The sequence below is a fragment of the Solea solea genome, chromosome 3 (genome assembly GCF_958295425.1).
Source record: "Solea solea chromosome 3, fSolSol10.1, whole genome shotgun sequence".
Classification (NCBI taxonomy): domain Eukaryota; kingdom Metazoa; phylum Chordata; class Actinopteri; order Pleuronectiformes; family Soleidae; genus Solea; species Solea solea.
Window position 1 is genome coordinate 4,824,583 of NC_081136.1, and position 16,315 is coordinate 4,840,897.

At 42.3% G+C, this 16,315-nt stretch overlaps 2 protein-coding genes across 2 annotated transcripts; both read left to right on the forward strand.

Annotated features, from left to right (window-relative positions):
• Positions 1–993: 993 nt before the first annotated feature.
• Positions 994–4,434, forward strand: LOC131456670 (E3 ubiquitin-protein ligase TRIM39-like). Its single transcript, XM_058625189.1, has 9 exons — positions 994–1,261; positions 1,348–1,726; positions 1,840–1,935; positions 2,160–2,393; positions 2,646–2,793; positions 2,897–2,923; positions 3,031–3,095; positions 3,217–3,339; positions 3,834–4,434. The coding sequence occupies exons 1-9, from the start codon at positions 1,035–1,037 to the stop codon at positions 4,221–4,223; spliced, it is 1,689 nt and encodes a 562-aa protein (XP_058481172.1). The 5' UTR covers positions 994–1,034; the 3' UTR covers positions 4,224–4,434.
• A 3,984-nt stretch (positions 4,435–8,418) lies between these two features.
• si:dkeyp-74b6.2 (cerebellin-1) lies at positions 8,419–15,122 on the forward strand. Its single transcript, XM_058624495.1, has 4 exons — positions 8,419–8,520; positions 9,759–10,363; positions 12,620–12,739; positions 13,211–15,122. The coding sequence occupies exons 2-4, from the start codon at positions 10,064–10,066 to the stop codon at positions 13,406–13,408; spliced, it is 618 nt and encodes a 205-aa protein (XP_058480478.1). The 5' UTR covers positions 8,419–8,520; positions 9,759–10,063; the 3' UTR covers positions 13,409–15,122.
• Positions 15,123–16,315: the final 1,193 nt, after the last annotated feature.

Consider the following 16,315-nt stretch of genomic DNA (forward strand, 5'->3'; position numbering starts at 1 on the left):
TTTTAAATACTTGTTTAAGTAGATATTTGTTTCTTTTTTAAAAATCTCCATGTTAGAGGGTAATATCTTTTTATGAGTCGGGAACATGATTTTGCAGAACAGTGTAAGTCAACCATATCATAAAATGTTTAAAATACTTTTAAACTTATAATAATGGATTTGTCAACGTTGACAAATGATTCTCATTGCTCCTGTTATAAGAATATTTTATCCACATAATACCAGCTCTGCACATCCTGTCATCACATTCATGTTGTATAATTTATTGCTTTGGTCTCTTATGTAATCCCCACCCCCAAAAAAGGGCGGATTTTGTTTTGGCAAACTGTGCCAAACTGTCTTAGCAAAGCCACACCCTCCACCTCTTACTGACACGACTCGGGCCTTGTGATCTCACGGCAAAAACTCGGGGAGGCAGGACCAGATTTACTGGAAAGACTGAGCACTATGGGTAACTCTATATGCAGGGGGCGGAGCTTCACAGGTGATTCAGACAGTGAGTCTGAAGCCTGTGTATAAGAAGACGGACGATGAAGCCACCGCATATGATGAGAACACAAACTGGTAAGAGTCTGCAGAGACTGCATTCATTATTCATTTTTATTCATTATTTTTCAATTCAGAAACTAATTAAATAAATAAATCTTAAATTTGAATATTTCTTAAAACGTTTTGAGGGAATTAATCAGTGAGTTGCAGTGTCATAAATGTGAATATTGCATGACCTTTGACATAACTTTTAACCATTTTAATATTCAAACAATCTGCTGTTTTTGTGACTGCAAATTCAGATGCAGTGGGTTTTTGGATAAAACAAGAAATAAGGGTATTTAAGAGGGAAAAACAAATACTTTTTTTAGCACGTTTTTCATGATTTTGAACAAAGCCCTAGTTGCTGTTAGAAAGCAGCAATCAAAGTCTTAAACAATGATCAGATTTTTCAAGCTGTGAAGCTGTAAGGTTTGTGACACGTTTTTGTGTTCATTTCAAATGTCATTCAACTAATAAATTGAATTTTTGCAGTGGGAAAAAACATGGCAACACATTTACTTAAGGATCAATTCAAGTGCTGCATCTGTCTGGACATCTACACTGACCCGGTGTCCATCCCATGTGCGCACAACTTCTGCCTGGACTGTATCGAAGGCTACTGGGACATCAAGGGCAAGTCGGAATGTCCTCTGTGCAAGAACCTGTTCCGGAAACGTCCGTCGCTCAATATCAACCTGGATTTCGCCAACATGATCGAAGTCCTCAAAAGGTTTGTGTCGACTATGTTGCATCGCATCACGTCACTCACTTTCTGAATTCAGTTGCAATGACTTACATCGTCTTTCGTTCTCCCAGGGCGACACAAGAAGACGGCGACGCTGAGGTCCAGCCGGGCTGCAGCAGCGGCCTGCTGCCGAGCCAGCGCTCGCTCGATGCCGACGTCGCCTGCGACGTCTGCCAAGGGGACAAGCTGCCGGCGGTGAAGTCGTGCCTGGTCTGCCAGGCGTCGTACTGCGAGACTCACGTGGAGCCTCACTGCACGGTGCCCGCGCTGCAGTGGCACCGGCTCCTGGACCCGGCCTCGTTCACCAGCAGCCACGTGTGCAGGAAGCACGACGAGCCGCTGACGCTCTTCTGCAAGACCGACCAGCGGCCCGTGTGCACAAAGTGCACAGAGGGGACCCACCGGCGCCACCAGGTGGTCCCTCTGGAGAAGGAGAGCAAGAGGATCAAGGTGAGGAGATTGAAGTTGCAGAAAAAAAACCTGTTTGTTCTTTCTGCCTCTGTTCCCTTTTTTTTCGCACCTTCAGCGCGTCATACTCAAAGAATTTGTTTGAATTTCTGCAGACTCACATGAAAGCGACAAAGATGAACATTCAGCAGTTGATCCAGACCCGTCAGAGGAAAATGGAGGAGATCAGAAATTCGGTGGACCAGAGCAAAGTAAGTTCATAGACAAATCCGTGTGGATTCTCTTTGGTTCAAGTTGTACCTTTAAGGGAAGTCACTGAATCAGTAGCAACTGGACTTGGAGGGGTTGTTTTTTTGGTTGATCCAAGGCAAACTGAACACCAGTCGCTTCTGATTCGTTGACGTTTGGAGGTTCATGAACGTACAACTTGTCTTGTTCTGTGAAATTTACGTCGTCCTCGTCTCTCTTTGTAAAGAAAAACACAGACCGGGAGATCGAGAGCAACGCTCACGTCTACACCACGCTGATAAAGGCTATCCATGAGCACTACTCTGGGCTGGTGGAGGAGCTGGAGGAGAAGCACGCAGAGGCCGAGCGGAAGGCGAAGGAGCTGCTGGAGGAGCTGGAACAGGAAATCCAAGAGCTTCAGATGCGGTGCGACGAGCTGCGGCAGCTGAAGCTCACCAAGAACCCACTTCACCTCCTGCAGGTGAGATATCTGAGCTATCAGTGAACTTCCGGTTTTGAATCCTGAATCTCAAAGCTTCAAAAAATAGTAGTTATGCAATTAGAAGGATAATCAGCATCGGTATCTGTCCAATACCGGCTAAAAGGACATTGTAAAATGAAGAAGTAAAGCCCTAAGAGTGGTGTAAATTGATTCAATTACCAGAATACATGTTCAAAGAGGTGAAAAACTAGAAATTCACGGTGTCTCACGTGTCCCGTCTCTCTTTTCCAGGGTTTTCCGTCACTCAGTATTCTCCCACCCACTCAAGACTGGTCTGACATCACGATCCACGCCGACAACTCTTTGTGGACGGTGAGACGAGCCATCAACAAGATGTCTGATGTCTGTCAGGAGTTTGTGAACCAGCTGTCTGCAGAAGGTGAGCATAACTGCTCTTTCCAAACGACTATTTCTAACTTGTTGTCGAAGCAAAAGCATGAAAATAACCCTTTTTTGTTTGTGTTTGTTGTTCCTGTTCATAGAAGCAGAAAAGATGAATCAATACGCAGGTACATTCAGACTCAAATGTCCTTTTTTTTAAATCAATTTTTCATGTTTTTTCCCAATTTTTGCTGCTTTTTTATCAGTGGACTGACAGTTTTTTTTACCTCTACAGTGGATGTGACTCTGGATCCTGAGACTGCGTCAGGATGGCTCATGCTGTCTCCAGACGGGAAAAAGGTATTGTCCATTGTCCTAAATAACCACAGTGGGGGAAACCTTACGTAACATCATTGATTGACCAACACGATGTGGCTAAAACCTGATGATTTTAATGCTGATGATTTTGTCCGTGCTTTAGGTGAGCGTCAGCAGCCAGAAAAGAAAGACCTCATTCCCAGAAAACCCTCAGCGCTTTGACACCTGTGTCTGCGTTTTGGGGAAACAAAGCTTCACTTCTGGAAGACGCTACTGGGTCGTCCAGGTACGTCGTAAAAGAAAAAAACACATTTATTTGTTGTCCTTGACCTTTGCAGTACAATCACAACCAAATATGGGTTAACATTTGGGTCACAAATCAAAAAAGTTACAATTTAGCAAAAATTTGAAATACATTTTAGAAAAAAATTCAAAACATTTGAAATAGCTACGTTTATCTTATTTCAACCCTTTACTGAACTGTCTTTTACGGTTGAAAAATAATTTATGTTCAATTTAAAATTAAGTTGAATTCAAAAATTATGGTTGAATTTAAATCCCATTGAAAGCGTAATTTTGTAATTTAATCCTGTTATTTTAAACATACATTTCAATGTGGACTAGTTCATTTTGTTTCAACCTCTACTAGTCATGATATTTCTCTCGGGTGCAAAAGCTTGGATTAAAAACTCATGAAACATTGGTCAAAAAAGGAGATTTTTTGTTGTATTTTTCTCTTTTCTGCTCGTCTAATTCCAGTTTTCTGTGTTTGTCTTTCAGGTCAAAGATAAAACCGACTGGGACATCGGCATCGCGCGGAAGTCCATCAACAGGAAGGGCTCCATCGCAGTTTGTCCCGACGGCGGTTTCTGGGCGATCTGCAGACGCCAGGGCGGCAGTTTGACGGCGTGCGCCGGACGCTCCAGCCCCCTGCACCTCCAGAAGGCTCCCGAGAAAGTGGGCGTGTTTCTGGACTACGAGGAAGGGTCGGTGTCGTTCTACGACGCAGAGGCCAAGACGCACATCTACACGTACAGCGGCTGCGACTTCGCCGAACCTCTCTACGCTTACTTTAACCCCTGCGTCCAAAACAGCGGCAAAAACGCGGCTCCGCTCGTCATCTGCGCCCCGCCCACTCGGCACGAGCTCACCATCGAGTCTTCTGTATAATGCAAAACACTGTTTAGTGACTTTTGTATTTGTTTCAATTATTGAATAGTTGCACTGTGTTGTTGTATTAATATTTAAGCATCACTGACCTCGTCTCTGTTCACACCGAGTGAACAACGCACATGACAAGATAGAAAACTGTAAATTTAAATGTAAATAGAATGTTTTTAAATGTTATAATTGTGACTAAAATAAAAGTGAATGTTTTACACGTTACAGAACAGTAGGAATTTTTCAGCTTTGTAATAACAACAGAAAACATTTGTGAGACATAAAGGAGGACACATTTTACAATATGGTAATTCAAAAGCACTTATATCTCATCATAATAATTATACTTTTCAAGCTTTTATCTGGCTATTACAGTGAAAATAACACGTTATTATGATATATGAAGCTGGAAATTGATTATAACATGATTATTAATACTTTCACCATGTTGCTGTACTGTAAGGTACTATTTTAACATATCTGAACTGTACTTGCAGTAGTAGTAAATGTATTGTGGGTACTTTCTAATTTTACTCGCTTGCAACTGGCTTGCAATGCTTTAAAAATGTCCGGGCCCCACCCTCCATTTTTAAAGCATTTCTAAAATGCTTTAAAAATGGGGATAAATATCCATTTATCCAATTGTATATATTTTTTGGTTTTAATACAAAGAATCAGTATTTTTACACTTTTATTTGCTAATTTACAATTTCCCAGGTAAAGGTCTGTAGCAAAAAATCAGATAAAAACTGGCAGAACGAGTGAGGTTATTATACCAACAAGAAACTACTAATTAAGTGTAATTAAGGAGTGTGGCGTGTTTCAGTTAAAGTTTACATTCTTGGGGTTCAATGACTGGCAACTAAAAGTGTATCCGAACGTTATCCAGATCTTTTTTCCTTGATTTTTGAACATCTATTGAGTTTGTCCGTGACAAGATTTCATGGAAAAGGCTTTTAAAATGTTAAAAGTCAAATTTTAGCTGGACCAAGACAATAATTCGGTTTTCTCAGTGTCATGTAAACACATTAGTCTGACTAAAATCGAGCTAGTCTTTGTCGGATGATGCAATTCATAGTCTGATTACTCCTGCATGTTTACGCTTAGTCGGACTACGGCCTTAGATCAATTAAACTGAGTAGGAAAAAATATATATATTCAAAAAAAAAACAAAGACAAAAGCAAGAAAAGAAAAAAGACTCCCCTTTTACCCAGGGCCCACAAAATCCATTGATACAGCTTTCAAAAGTTTAAATTAAGTTATTTAAGTTTTACCAATTGATGTCAGTCAGTCACCATCTACCGCTTTATCCTCCACCAGAGGGTCGCGGGGGGTGCTGTGCCAATCTCAGCTACATCGGGCGATAGGCAGGGTACACCATGGACAGTTCGCCAGTCCATCGCAGGGCCACACACAGATAGAGACAAACAACCATTCACTCTCACACTCACTCCTATGGTCAATTTAGAGTGTCCAATTGACCTAATCCCCACATTGCATGTTTTTGGACAGTGGGAGGAAGCCGGAGAACCCGGAGAGAACCCACGCACACACGGGGAGAACATGCAAACTCCATGCAGAAAGGCCCTTGTTCCAACCGGGGCTCGAAAATGTTGTGTGTCAACATGTTTTATTTTGTTTCTACACTTTTACTTACATGTTAGCGGTTCCTATTGAAAAATAGCTCTTTATCTTTTAAAGAAAATGCAAAAAGAAAGTAACTTTCATTGTGAGTACATTTCAAATTAGCTACTTTTGTCACTTTTACCTGCATCGATTTTTAGCCCAGCAATTTTACTAACTTAAGGTACTTTTGTACTTCCCTCAACATTAATACTTGAGTGAAATTGTTTTAGTACTTTCGAAACTCTGCTTCTTTCGTTTCAAATAGCAAAACAAAAAAATAATAGGCATGGTTGTAGTTTTACGGTCAACAATGACTGCATTTGTCCAAAAAAAAAAATTCCCATTGCACGTGGCACAAATATTATTGCAGCACACACCTTCACCAATCTTTGGTGACAGCATAACAATGAGACTTTGATTAAACGGTGATTCATGTGCTACCTACGGGAAACCAGTGACACACTTAAGCGGTGACTTGTTTTATGCGGTGACCTCGTTTTATACGTGACACACACCCACACACACACGAGTGTGACTAGTGACTTGACACCACAATTCTGTAGTTGTTGAAGATTAACCCACGTTTTTAGGGTTGTTAAGTAGTTAATTTATCTGCAATTCGGCACTGTTCGGCTTGATTTCTGTCCACACGTCTCCGGAGTACAGCCTCCTACTCCACAGACTACAGCGGCAGCGGTCTGTGGCTCGCGATCAGCGGTGCTGTCCCCAAAACACCACTCCACTTTAAAAGACTCCTGTTAAATATAGAGGTTCCCCTGGTAGTTGTTGGACTTTAACCCACGTTGCTAGCATTGTTAAGTAGTTTTAAGTGATCTACAGTTCGGCGCTGTTCGGCTTGATTTGTGTTTGGGAGGTCTCTTCCTGTGACGGGACTCAGCGGCCGGCAGTCTGACCAATCATCTCATAGTACCTGCTTTTAAGCACACTTGGAACCTCGCCTGACCAGGTACTAAAAAGAGTACCTGGTACCAGGTACTAGGCTAGTGGAAACGCTACTTAAACCATGCCGGTGGAAATGCGCCATTACTCTGCCATGTGACCCGGTTGCTGCCAGAGAGGGACGGAGTCGTAGACTCGACAGCAACTACAGTTTTTACATTTAATAATTATGTTTATGCATATACACACATATAAATATTCCGTTCATCTTTGTATTTGCAAAAATTTGTCTCCTAAATTAGTTTCCTTGTGCAATTTTAAGTGGTTATACTGGTTACACCTAATTGTTGAATTTCACTTAAATCCGCTAAGGTTATCAAGTTATAGCATGACGATTTGCTTACATATGTTTGGATTAAGTTACTTTTTAAGTTTGACCAATTTAAGTAGGGTTTTTTTAAGGTTTCTTAACCACATTAATTTTTCGTGAGAAAATGATTCATGTATCATGAATCATGTGGAAAACACCTCTGGTTACACCTAATTGATTTAGGTTATATCCATCTAAGTGCAATCAAAGTGTTTTGATCGCACCTCCTTAGAACTCCAACTTGTTATTTTTGCACACACTTCCAAAAAGTGATCGTGAATTTGAACCCCTGCATTTAACCCGTCCTTCTCACACATCGGCAGTGAGCACACACACAATCCCGTACAGGATTATAATCAACTCTGCTCACATACAGACAAACGCTGCAAAACCGATCAGACGGCATTTCACACACGACAGATGAATAATGACCCAAAACATACTGCAAAAGAGACACAAGAGCTTTTGCAGGTAATGAAATGGAATGAGTGGAATGGAAACCCAATCTCATGCTTCTCACTTAATGAAGACTGAAGGCTGCAAAGACCTGGCAAAGTACATCCAGGGAGGAAACGCCACACCTCAGGCAGTCCTTGACTGCAAAGGATCATAATCCAAGTGTTAAAAGAAGCCTTTTATTAATCAGAATTTGACTTCGTCCTATGATTTGATGAGCCCCTGAAAATGGAAAATAATGGCTAATTCTGTTTTCGGTCCAGGCGATCTTTTTTTTTTCTTGTTCAATGCTTGTTTTGGGCAATACCGGCCCCAAACGAGCAGCTGCTGTAACTGCTAAGCAAATGAAGGCGTGAAATCCAAATCGAACCCAGTCCCCCTTAAATCACATCTATATAACTATATGTGTATAAGGATGGATCTAAAGACCCTGGTATACTTCCGCACACGTCGACAGCGCATGCACGGGCTGAATTTCCACTCCACGGGTAGTTGTAGTATTAAGCTCTGAAAATCATTTCCTTTTCATAATATTGTATTATATTGCTTGTATATAGATCATTATGTTGTATCTAGTTGTTTTTTTTGTCAATTCTTCAATCAAGTGTTTTTTTATTTGTAATCTGTAATCCTTAATAATTACAATTAGCCGCCCACCAGCCCTTAATTTACTGGAAAAAGACCCCACAGAAGGCATTTATAGCATTGTTTGTTGGAATATCAGTGTTATGTGAGGTAAAAGAGGGGGAACAGTGAGGGAGGGGAACACGGGTACAGTGGGAGGAGGGGCTGCGATGCTCGTGATGTGATTAAACGTCTGCTCCAGGAACAGAGAGATCATTTAGAGAAAGAGAGGAGAGATTGAGGGGGTTGAAAAGAGAGGCAGAGGAGCACGGATGAAGCTGAGGGTAACAGAGGCTCCTGAGATTCTCCAGCTCAAGAAGAAGTGACAGGTGGGTGTTTTTGCCGCACTTTTCTTCAAGAATTAATACTTATAACTGCTCCCTTTTTTTATATTAAAACATGTGACGTATCCTCTGGTTTTCATGTTACTACACTTATTCAAGGTTTGTTTTTATTGTGCACAAAAGTAAAAACAGTGATTATTCTGTAAAGTACAGTAATATGTGTGTGTGTTCGTGTAACGGAATTTGAGTGCAGAGATTAAGGATTAAATTGGGAAGGTGATTGGAGGTGGGGGGGTAGGAGTGTTTACCCACAGATGGCCTCTCAGTGGTGGGGATGTGATAGTCCACCGTCCCCCCTCCTGAGTCCAGCTGGCAGCACACACGTCTTTCCTCTTCCCAGCCAAAGCGTTACCTCATCAGCAATTATTTTTTCCTTAGATTAGATTTTTCTCAGCCTGTGACTTTTACATATTGACAAATATCGTTCAAACTGTCGTCAAAGTCCATCACCAGCTCCACACGGGTCCCTCTCGCTCTCTCTCTCTGCGTTTCTCGGAATAGCAGAGTTTAGATCCCGTGTCGCCGGGTGCCATTGCCGCGCTGCACACAGGAAGTCATTGGCTTTATGTCGAGGCAAACGGAGGCAGCAGCAACATTGAGCGAATGAAGGACTGATGGTTTTGCTTCACATGAAGGACGCAGCAAACATTAGGCACTGCAGCTTTAAAGGTTCAATGTGTGGAAGGATGATTTGTTGAATATCATACAAATAAGTATGGTTTTCTATAAGTCTCTAAATAGCACTAGTTTTCGTGGCCTTAGACCAAGTCTTTTATGTATACTTACAAAGGGCCTTTAGTAGGCCACTGTAGTTCCCTGACTCATTTAGGGAAGGGAGGGGCAAACAGAGGAGTCCTCCATTTTTGTGCAATCTGCAGTCTCTCCACTAGATGCCGCTAATTCTTACACACTGGAACTTTAGCCTCTTAAGTTGTGTTGTTGTCAAGACTGCACGAACAAGACCAAAATCAAACTTCTACAAAGAAAAAGGCAGGAGATACACATACGATAGACTAGTATAGGTTTTGGTTTTGACTGCATGTCAGTTCTTGTCTCTAGTGTACTCTGAACTGGGTTTTGTTAGCGTGGTCTTGACTACAACATTAGCTCCAAGTTTCTAAGCTTCTTATTCTTGCTTTTATGTATGAAAACATACGGTAAGTGCGTGTTATTCTTGTAACACACAAAATCACATCCTGCTAATTTCTGATCTTCTCAAACAGGCCTGAGGTCTTGACGGCGTCCAAACCAGTTTGAGGATTCTGCATCAGCATACGACCGACTGGTGGCAGCTCTGGCTGAGGTGTGGAGAAGTGGATATTGAGCATATAAGAAGCCGCTTGGTGGCAACTCAAGTCTGCACATCCACCCAGTGCTTGCTGGACTCCTCATTGAGGATTGTAGAATCCCTTGATGCCCCATGAGATGTGAGGTGTTCTACAAGAAGACTTAATGAAGATTTGTAGCGGCCACACTTTCACTGAAGAAACATAATTAAAGCACCTAAATCTTGTCTAAATTCAGAGCGATGCTTTTACTTCCCTCTCCACCCTGTCTTACTCCCCACTCTGCCTTTTGCGTTGCACTGCTGCTTCTCGTCCACTGGGGGCCCTCGGGGGTCAGATGCCAGAATGACACCGAGCCGATCGTGTTGGAGGGAAAGTGCCTGGTGGTGTGCGACTCGACGCCCTCAGCAGAGCCGTCGGGTAACGCTCTGGGACTGTCGGTGAGGTCGGGAAGTGGACGGGTGGCGTTTTCGGCCATCCGTAACACCAACCACGAGCCGTCGGAGATGAGCAACCGCACCATGACCATCTACTTTGATCAGGTGCATTTCCCGCAAGTCCTGATTGATTGTCTATTGGCTAAGACGACTGAGCTAGCAGTTTATTACTAATTACTCAGCTATTTACTGGAGCCCAACTTCAGATTCTCAATTCTCCATGACATTTGTTTGGAAGTATGTCTTCCAGCTGTTGCACTTCAAGGTCTTGGTTTCATTAGGTCAACTGCTTTTTTTTCTCTTATACAACCATGACAAGTCTGGCAACATTACCTGGGCCACAAACAAAAGAAAACCCCATGCGACCTCTTCTCTACGGCATCGGATTGACTCCTTGTGTTGTTGAAAGATGGGCAAATACCACAGCAACCATGTTTAAATATGGCTTAAATACAGAATTTCTTTTCAAAAACTAGCTGCTTTCAGGCACCCAATTCCCGCTGTGTTTGTCAGAAGTTTGGACCCAATCCTTCAGACATTACCCAAAGTTCATGTCTGGAATTTTCAGTTCCACAGATTGTGAGGTGAGGCGGTGTGTAAGAACGCAAATGTTTGCAAAAGTTGCTTCACCGTTGTTGTCGCTCTGTATCAAACTGAACTGCCCCGCGATGTAACCACGGCTTTACTCCCTTGTCTTCCACCAATGATTGGTACAAAACCTGTCTCACTGTGTGACTTTGTGCACAGCAGATACAGTGCAGTCATTATGATTCCAAACCACATTGTTGCTGTGGACTGGAACGGAAAAAGGGCCTTGAAAGTACTGTACATAAAGAGGCGTGTGAGTAAAATTGGATGTATAGGGTTGTCTTTCTTCTCTGCCACTACATAGTATCCAGAACAGAGTGTCATCACTCTAACTGTCACTCACATACCTTCGAACAGCTGAAGTGTGTCTATAACTGCAACTTCCTGTGTCCCACACATAGAGGACGATCTGATTAGATCGGCGCTTACTATGAATGTGCCCTCATAGCGCACTGAGGCAAATATCGATATTTTAGACTTTATTCTCGATGTTGTGGATAAATAGAGAAACCCTGCACTTACATCAACGTTACGTTTTCTTCAGATAGACAGATGTCGTCATGTGTCGCTATATGATTGTCTTGTCTTGTTATGGATTATCACAGATATCGTGATATTTTCGGTATCGGACTGAAAGCAGCTAAAATATCAACAGGGATAAAGAACAAGTACGTCATTCCTTGACAGTTAATTCAAGTTATTACCTTTCGTCGAGGAGCTTATCTGTCAGTACTAAAAGGGGATGAAAATTAGGGCCCAAGGATTTTAGATTTTGCGGCGATCTGAATTCAGAGTCTGGATGTAAATTTCAGGATGGGGGAGTGTTCTTGCACTCTTTGAAAGTGAGCAACCTTGGCTGAAGTTTTGCTTTGCCAGCCCACAGAGTAGATTTTTAAAGAGGTTTTTCAGGAGAAGATCATTGTGTGACTCTTTCCGATCATCGCTGCTCCTAAAAGAAAACATTGACCAAAAAAAACATTCCAGCAAAGGATCACGTCCACCTGTAAGACCTGTAATTGTTACCGGTCGAGCAACAATTGAAATAACCAATCACTGATCAGACTTGTCATACACAAGGTACATTGTGTTTGTGCCGGGCAACATATTCATTTACAAAATCAGCAGATTGAGTCACCACCGGTCTCTGACTCAGTCCCCGAGCTGTTGTCAACCAGATCATTGTTGTCGTGTCACACCAGTCACATACGGTAACAATATTTATCTCTGTCTGTGCTGTGAAAGTGTTGCTCAATACCAATACTGAGCGCTGTTGTGGGGCTGTCCTAACTTTTAGAAAAACAAGCACAGATCTGAAACAGAATGTTATGTATAATTGGAATGTGTCAAAAAATTATTATCATTATTGAACATTTGGGGCTGAATGACAATCTTTGAAGAACTGTAAAATTTTACTCTCTTTTTTTTCTACATTTAACTTTCAGATTCACTTTTTTTTTTAAAGGGATTAATAGTCACAAAGCAACACAGCCTCGCTCTGTCTCACCTCTTTTTAATCCCTTGTCATGGTGCTACAGTGCCCACTAGCAGCAGCAAATACAAATCACAATACATCAACTCCAGAATACAATCTATGAGATTAAGATGATCTGACAGTCAGCTCTTCTTTGAATGTAAATGTTGTATTTTTTGTTATTTCTTTCTGAATAATCAAATCACTTTTTTTTTTTTACAATATTTGCTTCTATTCACAGGACATTTGCTCTTTTAAGCCTGAATGATTTAAAATGTGTAATTAGTCCTTTGTTTTTTCAGATCCTAGTAAACATTGGCAGCCATTTTGATCCCGCGAGGAGCATCTTTGTGGCCCCCAGGAAAGGAGTCTACAGTTTCAGCTTCCACGTGGTCAAAGTGTACAACCGGCAAACCATACAAGTAAGAAAAGTGCATCACTGTCGCCGCTGTGAACTGCAGTGACTCTGAAGCGGAAGGTTGCGCTTGCATTATGAGAGGAAACCAGTGACCATATATAGACACACAACACATCTCTGCTTCCTCTCACTGTACAAAACAAAGCCAAAGCATACGACTCTCACTTGAACTCAAACTCTGTGGTGTTGTCATCAGGGAGTGGAGTTAATTTATCTAATTATCCTACTGTAATAATTATTAATAACACGTCCTCAACTTTGTCCGTCCTAGCACTGCCAAAACCTGGCAACATGCAATTTGAGTGATTTATGATAGTGCTTTGATCCAGTTTGGGATGAGAATGTATTTGAATATTCCCGATAGCCAACGCGCAAAGAAAATAATCCTGGAAAGAGCTTTTTTTTCCTCCAACAGTTTGGATACAGTTTGAGCTTCTTCTGAAGTTCCTCATCCTCTCCCCCCTGCTTTGCCCAGGTGAGCTTGGTCCTCAATGGCTGGCCTGTGATCTCAGCCTTCGCAGGTGACCAGGACGTGACCAGGGAAGCTGCCACGAACGCCGGACTGGTGATGATGGAGCGAGGGGACAAGACTTACCTCAAACTGGAGCGGGGGAACCTGATGGGAGGGTGGAAGTACTCCACCTTCTCTGGGTTCCTGGTGTTCCCCTTGTAAGGTTGGTCGAGGTTGTCACAGCCAAACAGAGCACAGTATAAAATAAAGACTTTACTTTAAGGCTCCTTGACGCGACGGAGGAAGTGTCAAAAAAGACATTTAAATGCTTAGATGCGGCTTCATAGGTGTCAAATGGATGAGTGAATTCACTTTGGATCATTTCAATGAATGTAATCTTCATTTATATTCCACTTTTATGGCTTATGACGCTTTTCTGCGATACAGTTCTAGCTCTACCCGGCTCAACTCGGCTCGGTTTGGTATCAGACACATAATTTTCCATTACTTCTTATGGAGCATTTCCACCGGCTCTACTCGCCTCGGCACGGCATGACACGGCACGATTAGGTTGCATCTCCACTACAAAAAAGTACCTACTTAACGTGGGCGGAGTCATCACTGCACGGCTGAGTGAAACCGCAGTGAGACTTCTGTAGTTGTTGGAGATTAACCCACGTTTTTAGGATTGTTAAGTAGTTTTAACTGATCTACAATTTGGCACTGTTCGGCTTGATTTCTGTCCACACGTCTCCAGAGTACCGGAGTACAGCCTCCTACTCCACAGACTACAGCGGCAGCGGTCTGTGATCCCACTCGCGATCGCCGGCGCTGTCCCTAAATACACCACTCCACTTTAAAAGACTCCTGTTAAATATAGAGGTTTCCCTGGTAGTTGTTGGCGATTAACCCACGTTGTTGGGATTGTTAAGTAGTTTTAAGTTATCTACAGTTCGGCGCTGTTCGGCTTGACTTGTGTGTGGGAGGTCGCTTCCTGTGACGGGACTCTGGCCAGTCAGCGGCCGGCAGTCTGACCAATCATCGCATAGTACCCACTTAAAAATATGCAAGACCACGAGAAACTATGCTAGTGGAAACGCTACTTAAATGGTGCCGTGGCAAGGCGAGGCGAGCCGGTGGAAATGCGCCAATAGTACCTCCTCAGCGGGGGCGGGGTAATTTTATACACAACACAAATGATCCACTATTAACTTTTTAACAGTTTTGGGTGTAACTGAATCATTACAATCAGTTCATTAAAAAGATTTGTTCACAGAATTGTTCAGTACTTCCTGCATGACCGGAGCACAGACTCCATCTGGCACAGTCACTGAACTGAAACACGCCAAATACACCAGATTTCTCTGTTAAATGTTTGGATTTGAGACATTTCCTTTGCTAAATGTTGGAGATTAACGCATGTTTTCAGGATCTTTAAGTCTTTTTAACTGATCTACAGTTCGGCATTGTTCGGCCCGCTGACAGTCCGTCGAAGTCACATTTCAGTATCGGCCCAGCACGCTTAGAACCTCGCCAGAGCAGGTACTAAAAAAAACACCAGGTACCAGTTACTATCACTAACGGAAAAGCAAAGAAAAGTTGAGTCGTGCTAGACCTGTGTAATGGAAAAGCGCCATTATTGTGTGGTGTCTGACGACTGTAATGTGTCCTCCACGTTGCCCTCGGTGTCGTCCTGTGTGAGGTTTGTGAATTTCCCTTTAGTGCATGAAAACATAAAACATAAAGGCGATAATCGTGTCTGTTCTCTTCCAAACACTTTGTATCTTTATGTGTCAGTATATATCTATGAATTTAGTGCTCACTGGTCGTTGATGAAGGAAAAAACATGAATGTAGCTTTACTGACCCTCGTTGAGCCAACTGTCTGTACTACTTGAGGGATTGTGTGGAATATAAGTACACTTGGTTTGTTCTGACTCACTTTCTCCATTCTTTCTATTCTGTGTTAGGCCCTGGTGTACTTACGCGCACACGCCGTGCATTGTGCGTCGCATTAGCGTCGCGGACCCTGGAATATTTGCACATCAGGGTCCTGTAGCATATGAATGTAGTAACACAATAGTGTTCTGTGTTGGGCTGGGGTTTATGTGTTCACTACTGTTGTTTTCCAATATCGCGATAATATCACATCGTGACTTAAATATCGCGACAATACCGTATCGCGGTGTCTCCGGCGATTCCTATCCTTTTAAATTTCCGGTAAAAAAAGGAATTTCTTGACGATAAAAAGTCACACATTTTCACGCATTGATAAAACCTCAAAGTTCACGTATTTCAAAGTGAACTCCCAGTCGAGGACATATTGATCACATGTCCTTGAAACTCGTTTGGCCTCCAAACAACCTTTTCATGCTCAAATAAATCACTCGACGCAGACGGATGGTTGTTCCATAAATAGGTTGCGTCCCCCGCTGTGTGTCCAGGAGAATGCGGGACGGTTGACCTAAGTGGTGTCCGTACACAATTACTTTCCCCACACGTACATACTGTACCAGCATCATTTCAAGTATTTATTTAAAAATTGTTAAATAATGGTTTTATTGACAAAAAACAAAACACAAATTACACATATTGGCTTGTTTTTTTTTCATCCTCGCTGACGCACAGCAAACATGCATCGCCCTGCAGTGGATCCGGTGGCAGATGGAGGTCTGGCAGCGAAGGGAAAGTTCTGCTGCCAGAAACCTGCTGATCTCACGCCGGACCATCGCTACCGATTAGTTTCAACTCCCTGGTGCACAGCAGAGGCCTGTGTTAGCACTTTGGCGACTCGTGTCGGGAGAGCAAAGCTGTAATGTGAAGACTCTGGGTTTAAAAGTAATGTGGCTCTACTCTCCTCACAGAAAAGGTTTTAAAAAATCAATGAAAAACATTCAATTCAAATTGTATTCATTTGCAGTCATCTAGTGGTGACTAATCATGTTTTTGTGTATCGTTCCAAATCAAAACAAACTTTTTTCATTTTAAATCCTGTGAAATATCGTCACAAATATCATTGTTGCAAATTCATGACGGTGATAGAACTTTCACCTCTAATTTCTCAAAAAGACAATTTTGACCTGATTACATGCCCCCAAGTAATTTGAATCAATTAAGTTTTATATAATGT

Coding starts and splice junctions, on each gene's coding strand:
- si:dkeyp-74b6.2 (XM_058624495.1), top strand. CDS start 10,064: ATGCTTTTACTTCCCTCTCCACCCTGTCTTACTCCCCACTCTGCCTTT. Junction 10,364..12,619: donor TGACCATCTACTTTGATCAG/GTGCATTTCCCG, acceptor TTGTTTTTTCAG/ATCCTAGTAAACATTGGCAG. Junction 12,740..13,210: donor ACAACCGGCAAACCATACAA/GTAAGAAAAGTG, acceptor TGCTTTGCCCAG/GTGAGCTTGGTCCTCAATGG.
- LOC131456670 (XM_058625189.1), top strand. CDS start 1,035: ATGGCAACACATTTACTTAAGGATCAATTCAAGTGCTGCATCTGTCTG. Junction 2,924..3,030: donor AAAGATGAATCAATACGCAG/GTACATTCAGAC, acceptor TTACCTCTACAG/TGGATGTGACTCTGGATCCT. Junction 3,340..3,833: donor GACGCTACTGGGTCGTCCAG/GTACGTCGTAAA, acceptor TTTGTCTTTCAG/GTCAAAGATAAAACCGACTG.